Source organism: Tiliqua scincoides, chromosome 1 (assembly GCF_035046505.1).
Source record: "Tiliqua scincoides isolate rTilSci1 chromosome 1, rTilSci1.hap2, whole genome shotgun sequence".
Classification (NCBI taxonomy): Eukaryota; Metazoa; Chordata; class Lepidosauria; order Squamata; family Scincidae; genus Tiliqua; species Tiliqua scincoides.
Genome location: NC_089821.1, coordinates 137,893,240 through 137,905,526, shown reverse-complemented (window position 1 = coordinate 137,905,526; position 12,287 = coordinate 137,893,240). Strand labels below are relative to the sequence as shown.

The window sequence follows — 12,287 nt, the reverse complement described above, 5'->3', positions numbered from 1 at the left end:
GAATTAGCTGAATGTTCATGTGCAAACTAAGGGAATTTACTAAATCAAAATGTTACATACAATCTCCTCTAATAGTTCACTGACTGATCAACTTCATATGGATATTTGGTAATTGTATATTTTGTTGCTGCACCACATGGCTTTTTTGTTCCTTGGGCCTCTTTATTTCTGGTTTGCTCTACTATGCAGGGCTATAGCCTCAGAGTGACCTGTGGGGTGCCCATTCCCCCTCCGGCATATTCCACGCCCCTGTCATGAATGTTCAGCTTTCATACTGGAAAAAAAAAAAAATAAGCCTTCAGTATTTCTCAAACTGTGGGTTGGGACCTACTAGGAGGGACATGAGCCAATTTCAGGTAGGTCCCCATTCATTTCAATATTTTATTTTTAATGTATTAGATTGGCATGTGTTTGCATTTGGGGAAATGTTACAGATCTGCACTTTGAACAGGCTACCATGTATATGTTTTTCACAATGATAGTCAATGGGACTTATTCCTGGGTAAGTGTGGGTAGGATTCTAGCCTAAGATTGTTACAAATTTTCCTGCTTGATGATGTCACTTCCAATCATGACATCACTTCGGTAGGTCCTGACAGATTCTCATTCAAAAAAGTGGGTCCCGATGCTAAAAGTTTGAGCATTGCTCTTGTCCTTTAGCTTGGAAGACAACATTTCTCCTATTTGCTTGAAATTTGCTGGGCTCCTCTTACAGGTCACTGAGGGATAGTAACTGTCCCTCTTCACCCCAGCACAGCATTTTTTCTAGTGGCTATTTGCTGGTGTTTCCTCTGCATCTTTTTAGATTGTGAGCCATTTGGGACAGGACACCATTTAGAGCCCAATTATGGGCTCGACGCACTGGCTTACCGCTGGTGCACACTGCTGCAAACGTGCCGTAAGTTATGTTTGCGAGCCTTACCGCCAGGAGAGCGCCTGTACTAGCTCAGCGCTGGACTACACCAGGCGAGTGCCTGGCCTCCGCTGCTCAGCGGTCACACAGACCACCGAGCCATGGCACAGTGAGCAGGGGTGGAGGCGTTCCGGGGAGGAGGGAGGTAGGCGGAGGGTGGAGAGATGGCAGGGAGGAGGCGTGACGGGGTGGGGAGAGGGTGGGCAGGAGGCATGCTGGGGGGAACAGGAAGGGAGGGAGGGGGGTCCGGTAGAGCTCCGCTCCACCAGATCCTCTCCATTCATGTGGGGCTTGGCGCCCTACACGAACCTTTTTACCCCATTGCGGGGCTACTTCCCTTACCTGAGGTGCCACCGGTGGTAGCCCATGGCGCGCAGGATACAGCAGCAGCCATTTTCGGTGCCACCGAAGTTGCGTGCCACGGGAGCTACTACTACAGAAAGCAGCCTTACTTGGGACAGTGCCCATATTACAAAAATATCTGTGAACATTCTTAAGTCCTTGGGAAAGACCCAATAGCCAACAGGCCAAATCCAGCCACCAACCTCTAGCAGGCTGTGCATATTTTTCATCATCATCATCGACAGATATAGAATCAATAAAATTGCAAATTCTCCTTTTCTATATCTATCTTTGAGAAAGGCAAACTAAGTAGTATAGGGGCTGAGGGTCAAACTTGATTTTCAACGGAAGTATCTTTTGGTGTGTTTTTTTTTTAAACTATACATATAGCACACATAGAGGTAAGCAATTGAGCTTGGACTTACGGCAGGGACTAAGTACCAACGCCTCCTACAGCTGCTTTGCTACCAACCTGCCACCCGCCCCACAGTTTTTTTTGTTTTTCTTTTCTTTAAGGCCATATGAGAAAGATTTGGCAGCAGAGCTGCATTTGTACAACTCCTTTTGGGAGTGCCATCACATTTTGGAGGCACCAGTCGCTACTAACTATGAGAGAGGAAGGCAATCTTTCTGCAGGTTACATTAAAAAGAAAAAGGCAAATATTTCTTTTAATTAACTGTTCCAGCAAAATATAAGATTCATCTCTATACAGAGACATATTCCAGCTGCCCTTAACTAGCAGGTCACCTTCTACCTACAGGTATGTGAATGCATCACAATTAGACAAGCAATGCACTTTGAGAAAGTGATTTACAAATGTTAAGCATGATTTGAATACATTTAAGTGTGTCCCATGAAGTGTGTCCCTGTTTTCATCAATGAAATATTGGAGGGTACACGAGACTGTGTGCAGAAGACCAGCTCCACCTCAATAAATGTCTTAACGCTTTTTCCTGAAGACCATGATAAAGGAACAGTCCATGATTAAACCATTCCATGTCACTGGAGCACCTACAGCCCAGGCCATGCTTCTTCCCACAGTTGTTCTTGCTTGGGTATGGCCCAGTGACACAACAGATCTTTGTCCTGTGACTACTTCTGCAAACCACTTCTCTGCAGTTGACTCCCATAATGTGCCATGAAAACCCAGCCATCATAGTACCATCCCTCCATCATGGCAGATTACTGAAATTTGAATGAAAAACATCCACATGATTTGGGCAATGCACATGGCCAGTACTTTTATAGGTCACCAACGTGATGCCAACAACAGAGAGGCTATTTTGCAGCAATCATCTTCACAGCTGCTCTGTGAGGAGGATACACACTACCATCATTTTATAAGCTGCAAATACAGCAAAGAGCAAGCAAATTCATTCAGGGCTAATCTAGCATTTAAACTCAGTATTCCTGTGTTCAGTTCAATACATTTAATCACACAAAGAACTGCTGTAGCCATGGCCTGTAACCATCCCTGTTAACTGACCAAAGAGGTATCTTTTAAGTGGTGGCGCTGATCTACTTAAACAGGGGAATAGCAAATGTTCTGATAATCCCAGTACAGTCTTCTTCCCAATAGTAGTAATTGATGTCTTCCTTGTTCCCTTTTTCTTTTCTTTTTAATGACTGTGATCTCCTTTGTGACAGGGAATCATTTCCTCATCCTTTCTGCTATGGGAAATACTTTGTGAACTTTTTTAAATTTAAGTGGTATATAAAGATTCTAAACTGTAATAAATGTGAAACAGCAAAATTAATGCTATGTAAACAAACTCCACATTGCATAAAGCAAAGACTATTATTGCTGCTAGTACTGTTATTACTTCTTCACATACATAAAATAAGCCAGCAGGAGAAAATCTCTTTCCCTTCAAGCGGCATCAAATAATTCCGCATATATAAAATAATAGATCTGCTTATTAATAAAGCAAATGAACACACATAGTTTTCTTCCCCTGACACCTCGCACATTTAGCAGCCACTAATGCTCTATCACATGCTTCTCTAACAATGAAACACCACATCCTGAGAAAGGGATGGTGGGGGAGAGAAAGAGAGACATGCTCAGACCTTTGATGTGAAGGAAGTTAAGGATGCTTGTGCTGGTATCCAAGAACAAAGTGTGCCCTTTTTCTACTGTGACATTATCGCCATCTTGTGGTGGATGCCCATCAAGCCAGCTGTAGCTCTTTGACCACCATCCACAGAACTGAAGAGGGAGGGTGTTCTGAAATGTAAAAGAAGAGAGGTTTAGCAGCTCCTCCTTTCTTTTGGAAAGACAACATGCTTAGTTGGGCACAAGCAAAGCACAAACCACATGGCATGGATTCCTATCAGGTAAGCCAAAATCTTAAAAGCATTCAACCCCATCCTTAAAATGATCATCAGACCGGGTGAAGTGTATGAAGTCATGTAATATACTCTTCTTATGAAGAATACAAAGTCATCAGTAAAGATGTGCAATATGCACAAAGGGCACATTATACTGATTTCCAAAATACTGTTTAGCATTTTTTATTCCCAAAAGAGCAGTGTGTGTATGACTGTGCACAAATAAAACTGCACAGAACAGTGCTCTGATAGAACCATTCAAAAGCCATAAATAATGAGAGCCTTGATGCACCCATCATACTTGGTGCACACATACTTGGTGTGTGCAAAACCTTTTTCCAAAACACTTGCCACCACTTGCTCTCACCTGTAGGGTATTGGACTTTTAAACTACAGTACCTCGTTCTCTCCTTTCAATTTAACAAAGCTGTTGCCTTCTCCTCTGAAGTTGAAACAATAGTTCTGAATGAAACTTGTGAAGAACAACTCTCAATTAATAGAAACAAAAATTTCACAGGCAAATAACCACACTCGGTCACTACCCCATCACTGTTAACAAAAGCAAATTCAGGACAGAGCAGGATCTGACCTGCATCAGGCACACTTCAAAGTACACCTCAGTGAAACCAAGGGAGGACCACCGGTTATCTGCACAGCATAAGGTGCAATCCATATTCTGATGTGTGAGAAGTGTCCTGTTCTTCCATGCTACATTGTTCCTGCTTTAAGAGAAAACTGCTTTGTTGACCAGTTAAGGAAAAAGCAGGGCTGTATGAAGCATTAGTGCAGATACTTATAATGTAAGTCATTAAAAGAGCAGAGAAAAACTTTGGAAGTATATCTGCAATGAAACGGCAACTGTCACCTGCCCTTAGCCTATCCATGTTTAGAGTGCAAATTCATGCTGTGATATAAACAGGAGTAGAATGAAAGACAAGGGTATATATGGGGCCTTTCAGATGACATGCAGTAAATATCATACAGGCAGCCCCTGTATCTGTTTATCTGCAGTTCACAAATCCCTCCATCATGCAAATAACTTAACAGCTTCTGATTGCAACCCTCCCATTGCTCTCTCCTGTGTTTCTGCACTGCTTGTGTTCTCTTAAAATGCTAACGGGAACCAGGAAGTGCTAACAGAAAGTAGATTGGAGGGCTAAAAAGAACATGACACTTACCACAAAATTCATAGAGTTTAGTGTTATTTTTTTCAGCCCTTCAACCCACTTCCTATTAGCACTTCCTGGTTCCCGTTAGCACTTGTAGAGAGCAGGCAGCACAGAGGCACAGGAGACAGAGACAGGAGGGTTGCAGTCAGAGACTGGTAAGCCATTTGCATGATGGGGGGATTTGTGAGCCATTGCAGGGTTCACTTTATCTGCAATTTCCAGTATTGGCAGGGGGGAGCAGGAACATATCTCCCCATGGAAACTGTGAGACACCTGTATGCAAAAAGAAGTATAACAAAGCAGTGGTTTTTATCATCATCAATAATAATCAATATTACTGATTATTTCAATCGGTTTCAGACCAAGATTAGTTTTGCCACCTCTTTTTTTTTGGGGGGGGGGGGGAGAAAGAAGAAACAATATTCTTGTTCCCATTTGTTTTTGTTTTTTTTACAATACTTTATTTATTACATATACAGGTAAGGAGAATTGGATAGACTTAGGGCTAGGACTACATAGGTTACACACAAGGGTGGTGGCCATCGATTACAACATACATTAATCCAAACGAAATTATTCATCAATACAAAAATTATCATATTCATTAATCTACTGGTTAATAGTTTAACTAAACAATCAATATTTTCTCTCTAACTTTATCTATCCCATCATAAAAAGGCTTCAAATTTTTACTTATATACTCTTCTTACCACTAAACTAATCTCTAAAATAAAATCTCTTATCTAATTCTTATTTCTTATCTAAATCTATCTTATCTAAATTCTTATCTAATTTCTTATCTAATTCTTAATTTCTAATATCACATCTAAAAAGAATGTCTCCAATTACAATGATATTACACACTTCAATATCTCTTATAACATATTATATATCATTTTCCCTATCTATCCAATCATAAAAAGGCTTCAAATTTTTACTTATACACTCTTCTTGCCACTAAACTAACATCTAAAATAAAATCTCTTATCTGATTCTTAGTTTCTATTTCACATCTAAAAAAAATATCTCCAATTACAATGGTATTACACTTCACCTATCCACCACATATAATAAAAAGTTCCCTCAATTCTTTACTTATCCCACATTTATTTGTTAACCCAAAATACACGTTTAATATTTTCTCTAGAATAAATTGACATCTATAATTTATATACCTTCTCTTTTAAAAAATAACCCTTTATCTTAATACCACTTTAATTTTCACAATACTTGTATTCCAAATTTCCATTTTCATCTAATTTAATGTTATACCACTTTAATTTTCACAATACTTATATTCCAAATTCCATTTTCATCTACTTTAATTTAATATGATTAATAAAATACTCTTCATTTCTAACAAAAATTTAACTAAATTTTAAAAAAAAAATTTCTTGCTATTCAGCCATTTTAACTTCTGTCTTGATACTTGCTTTGTTCTCTGTCTTCTTCGTACTTTCCTTCTTGCTCCTCCCACTATTCCTTCCATTTCTTCTTTTTCTTATATCTCTTAAATTTCTTGGCCTCTATCTTCTTTTCCTTGTTTTTCTTCCTTCTGTTTTTAAATTTAATCCCAAAGTTCTTCCTCTTCTTGGGACAGCATATTCTCTGGTTGTTTCCTCTATTTTCTTCCTTCAAATTCTTGATTTTTTGAGTGACGGTTACTTTTTCCATCTCCTGTCTCACTTCAAAATACTCCACTTCTTTAGCTTCACCCAGCATTAAATCCATTTTTTTTCCTTGTCTATTATTTGTAATCTGGTCCTGCTTACTTAACAGGGAGGCGTTTATCTCATTCATTTGTTCAGATAATTTTCTGACCTGTTGTTCCATTTCATTTCTGAAATCCATCAAGAAATCCATTAATAAGGACTGGCTTGTACTTTCAAATGCCAATTTTGTCCATATCAAATCCAACCACTTCTTATAGGGCTAATTTCCAGTTTTTATATCCAAAAAATATGAATCAGTGTTCCAAGTCCAATCAATAACAATGTCAAATCAAACAAATAAAGAGTGACCCAAATCTTTATCCTAGATCTCTTCTTCCAAAAAGTGTGGATCAATAATCCAGGCCCATAACACTGTCCAATTAGGTTAATATGTCTTTAAATGACCCACCTTGAATCAAGGCTTTTTGCTGGGAAAACGAAAGTAAAACTTTATTCCATCCATTGAAGATTACTTATATATTTCTCTTCGGTGCATACCATTAAACAAAATAATCTTGTGTTTGCTCCAGCAGGGGAAATCCAAATTCGCTTATTTCCCCTCTGGGTGGCTAGCGGCCAACGTAAATAATCTTAAAATTATCTTTTCCTTCTTCAGACTTCTTGATTACAGTTCTCGTTAAAGCCTTTTAATGAACCAAGTTTACTCACATTTTAAAGCTTTTTCGCTGTGATGTTGTTGTATCTAGGCTGTGGGAGGGGGAGTTCTCGACTTTCCGAAACTTCTCCAATATGGCGACCGGGATAGAATGTGATTCAGCACAGAGCAAACAGAGAAAAATCCTTGAAATTGCCTGTTTCAAAGGACTCCCCCATTCAAGCTCTCAGCTCTTCCTACCATCTTCCTGGCAACGAAGCGTGCCTTAATTGTTTAGGCACTTGAAAACACATCTATTTAACAGTCCCCTGGAGAGCCCCCGAGATTCACTGCTACTTCGCCGAGTGTTGGCTCCGCCCCCCTTGTTCCCATTTGAACATAGTCAGGTCCTTCACACATCACATCAACAAGGGAGTAGCTGCGATTGTTAAACAAGTGTTAAATCTGCACTTGTTTAACAACACCTAGCATCAGTCACTATGTGGCAAGCTATCATGGATCATTGTCTTTTATCATTCTATTCAATCACACACACTTACTTGAGGGTAAGTGGGACTTACTTAAAAATAAACATTTATAGGATTGTGCTTTGACACACTCAGCATTATCAAATGTTGATTTTGGACATACTTTGTTATCAGGAAAAAAAGAAAGTCAATGTCCGAACTCCAATCTCTGCCTAACAAGGCATGGTCCACTCAGGTTTCCATTCTTCTATCATCAGCATATTCCCCTCAGACTCACATTTGTGGACAGGTTTGTAATTCCCAGAAGGGCCAGGCAGCTCTAATATCCCTACCCTGTCCCAGTATTTACCAGTCTATGTTTAAAGAGAATTCCTGACCTGATTTTTCTGTAAGCTGGAACAGTTTGATCTCAAATCTAAGGTGTGAAATGTGTCAAAATCTGAATCTCCATCTGAAATTCAATGCAGATCAAGCTGCACCCTTTTCTTCTGAACCAGTGTTTCTCAAACTGTGGGTTGGGAGCCACTAGGTGGGTTGCGAGCCAATTTCAGGTGGGTCCCCATTCATTTCAATATTTTATTTTTAATGTACTAGACTTGATGCTACCATGGTAAGTGACTGCACTGGGGAAATGTGACAGATCTGTATTTTTAACAGGCTACTCTGTATATGCTTTTAACTGATAGTAAATAGGACTTACTCCTAGGTAATTGTGGGTAGGATTGCAGCCTAGGATTGTCAAAACTCTTTCTCCTTGATGATGTCACTTCTGGTTATGACATCATATTTGGTGGGCCCTGACAGATTTTCATTCTAAAAAGTGGGTCCCAGTGCTAAAAGTTTGAGAACCACTGTTGTGAACCATTTTGCTAATATTGGCAGGAGAAGACAAGTGGCGTGGGGAGGAGCTAATAAACGATGTCTTGAGAACCTACAACTGACAGCCTTGCTGTATTTTCACAAGAGCAGAACATACAGGCCTTGAGACACAGTTTTGCAGCTAATAATAATCTCAGGAGGTGTGCTATGCCTAGAAGAACATATTCTATGGACCTGTCCTACAAGTTCCATTCCAGTGGAAAACAGAACAGTAAATCTGTTCTCAATTCAGCCTTCAAAATTTCAGTTTTTAAGCTAATTCAAAGGGATATTCTGGGAGAACACATCACGTCAATGTTTCACTCTCCAAAACTGGCAGACATCACCTCTACTACATATCAAAACTAGGATGGAAGAGAGCCTGGATGTGGCAGTCAAAGAACCAACAGTAATGAATTGGTGGAATTCTGTATTTTAGTGGAACTGTGGCTGCATGTGTAGTGATCAGGAGCAGGCAGTTTGACCCTCTCAGTCTGCTGCTTTCCCAATTGAACCAGCTGCTGGTCTGTTTCCAGGTGCAATTCAAGCCCTACATAGCTTAGGACAAGAGTGAAGGACCACCTCTCCCCCCCAAAAAGGTGGTCCATCCCTTTAAATAAATGGGAGGAGCCTTCCTATGGGTGCTGCCACCATTTGAAGCATGCTTGGTGGAGAAACAGAGGACGGCCTTCCCTGTGATGATGCAACAGATGCAGAACTCCCTCCTCACTGGACTGCAGTTGGCCCCTTTGCAAGTATTCTGGAAGTGTCTGAAGGCTTTTCTATCCCAGTCTACTTTCACTAATTTCATCTTTGCTAAATTTGGGTTGGTATTGTTTTTCATCGCTCTCATTTGCTGATATTATGATATTTATTCCGTTTTTACACTTTTTAATCCTTGTTGGTCACCTCAAACACCTGGTTCATAGGGGAAACCCCACATCCCTGAATGGCCCTACTAACAAATGACCCCCCCCCCGCCAAACTCCCATGGCACTCCTGCAGACTATTCGCAGCAGACTAATGCACCATGGCACAATGGTTGACCATTGCTGCTCTAGAGCAGTGGTCTTCAAACTGTCGAGTTACGACCCACCAGCCTTAGAACCACTGCCCCTTTCCCTTTAAGGGGCAAGGGCAGGGGGGAATTGGCAGCACCGCAATCCTGAGGATCGCACTGCTGCAGGGAAGGGGGGCTTTCTTTAAACATAACCTACCTGCTGCCAGGGTCCAGAGGGGTGCAGGGAACCTCACAGAGCCCTCTGCAGGGCTCCCCACAGCTTGTAGAAAGTGGAAAAAAAAAACTATTGTGACCCACTTCCCTGTTGCGATCACAAAACCAGAAGTGGGTCATGATCATTACTTTCACTTTACAAGCTGCGGGGAGCCCAGCAGAGGGCTCCATGGGGCTCCCTGCACCCCGCAGACCCCTACAGCAGGTAGGTTAGGTTTAAAGAAAGCCCTCCCTTCCCTGCAGTGGCACAACCCTCAGGATCACAGCACTATCGATTTCCCTGCCCCCACAAAAACTTATCTCAGGAGTTTTACTCCCAATAAATTTGAGTACCACTATTCTAGATGCTGAGACACTGGTAAAGCTGGGGGGGGGGGGGGTCAGACCTTTTAATAGTAGGTAACAAAAAAAAGAGGAAGAAATCACAAATTTCATCACATTTCCCAAGGAGAAACATCTGAGAAAACCCAAATCGATTTATGTATGATGAGTGACATTTCTCAGGGGACAGGGGATCTGCACATCCCAACCACCTTAAAAATATTCAGTGGTGTTTTGATAGAGTAATGTGTATACTACACTCCTACAGTTCTTCAGCATCATAAAAATGACTTCATAATTATGCTTTAACATGGTAGTGAAATAGGTGGTGGTAAAATTAAGGTTCTTCAGTATACAGAAGTTTTTAAAAGTGTAAATCTACCTAACTATGCATATGGGAGGCAACCTAACACAAAGTTAAAACATCCACCCCACTGAAATCAACAGGACCTAGAAACTTTATGCCGTGATGCAGCCATTATTTCAACTCCTCAAAGCCAGTGCCATAGTTGCTGACCATCTTGGCACAAGAGATTGGCAAATCAGACTAGCGAGCAACACTTTCCTCATTTTTTTATGCCTAGGAAAACATTTCTATTTTTACCTGTAATCCACCGGGGGGGGGCATTGAGAGAGCGAGAGTATGTGGTTCGGGCACTGAGAAATCTGTAAATAATGCATTACCACTCCCTCAACTGGCCTTGCAAGAGCAAACAAGTGAGACTTCAAAACATTAAAGCCAAATCACAGAGACTGACATAACACAAGGCGGCCTTTCCCCCCCCTACATTGACAGATTGCCATTTAACTAGCAAGCATGGAGCAACTGTTCCTGTTCCCAATCACCAGTGAGGGACAAGGTTAACATTTTAAGTGATGGAATACAGTGTATATATTTCCCCATGCCAGAGACCCAGGACTCCAACACCACCTTTCAGAACACTTAATTTCAGTGATGAAATACATGGTGCGTACTTTCCAGGCTGTGAACTCTTGACAGCTTCTCAGATTAATACACCAGAGAGATTTGCTTTCCCCTCACCCTCCCTCACCCACCTGAAGGGAAGCAAAAATCACATCTTCAGAGATGACAAAAGAAGGAAGGGGAGCAGGTACATTTTGTTGCCAAGTTGCCTTTTCCAAGGGATGCATTAACAGCCATCTGCTCTAATTATCCCTAGACTAGTGGCCACCATGCTCATGCAACAATAAGAAATAATTATCTCCTTAAGGACACAAAAAAATATTTACAGAAACAAACAAAAGTTGATTATTTTGAGCTCTTAGGGAAATTAAAACAACAACAACAACAACATCTAAGCTATCTTTTAGTGAAGAAGCAATTACGAAGGTGAATAGAACCATAATTTTAAAATACAAATTAGCGTCTGCAGCACTCCCCCCATCACACATACACATATCCACTACATACATATACCTACCTTTGGGCTTTTTAACATCAAGTGATAGATAGGCATGCAAAATATTTTTGTGTCTTTCAGAGCTCTAATCTGGAAAAGGACACACAGTAAGGGCAGTAAGGCTGTTAGTTTAATTTCCCAAACATGTGGATTGTGGGGAATTCGGAACAAGCAGTACAATTGTTACTACTACCTCAACATTAGGTTTAAAGCTGGCCTAAAGTTGAGGTGGGTGAGTCACACTCACCACATGGTAGCTTATTAAATAATAGCCATAGATGCCCAAGAACCGTCCATTTTGGAACAGTCCCAGCCAGGTACCAACAACAACAGGAAGCTGACTAAGCTCCTGATGGGCTGCCATACAGGACCAGTGGGGCTGCCACATGGGCAAGCTGTATAGGCCTATTTCTAAAGCATCTCTCATCCCTGTCCTATTCTATCAAATATAGAACAGGGGAAGCAGAGGAAGAGTTACTGTCTATGACAAGGGTGTCCAACTTGCTTTTTTTTTTTTTTTTTTAAGAAAGAGGAAGTGATGAATGTGTTCGAATGTGGCAGGAAAGGGGTCACAGGTTGTGGGGCGGGAGAGGTTGGTAATGTAGTGGTGAAGAAAAGGGACAATAGCAACCAGGAGTTGGGTGCAGACAGGATAGGGCAGTGGCATAGCTAATGATTGCGTAGCCCGGTCCTGAGGTCAAAATGATGCATCAGTGGGCTTTGAAACAAGTGAAAATGGGGGAAAATTCGGCTTCTCCCCCCAGCAGCTCATCACACACTTGCTCTGCTGCCTCTCCCTAGGCTCCCACCATATTAACACCTTATTGGTTCTGTGCTATATCATAACAACACCTAATTGGCTCTTGGAACAATCTTTCTACATTGGTCAGTTTTGAGGTAAG

General features: G+C 41.1%; 1 protein-coding gene across 1 annotated transcript in view; it reads right to left on the bottom strand.

The window, feature by feature from the left end:
• Positions 1-12,287, bottom strand: part of PKHD1 (PKHD1 ciliary IPT domain containing fibrocystin/polyductin) — a 239,695-nt gene that overhangs the window by 95,511 nt on the left and 131,897 nt on the right. The window contains exon 32 of the mRNA XM_066622360.1: positions 3,327-3,483. Within this exon, the coding sequence (XP_066478457.1) occupies positions 3,327-3,483 (157 nt within the window). The remainder of the gene's footprint in view (positions 1-3,326; positions 3,484-12,287) is intronic.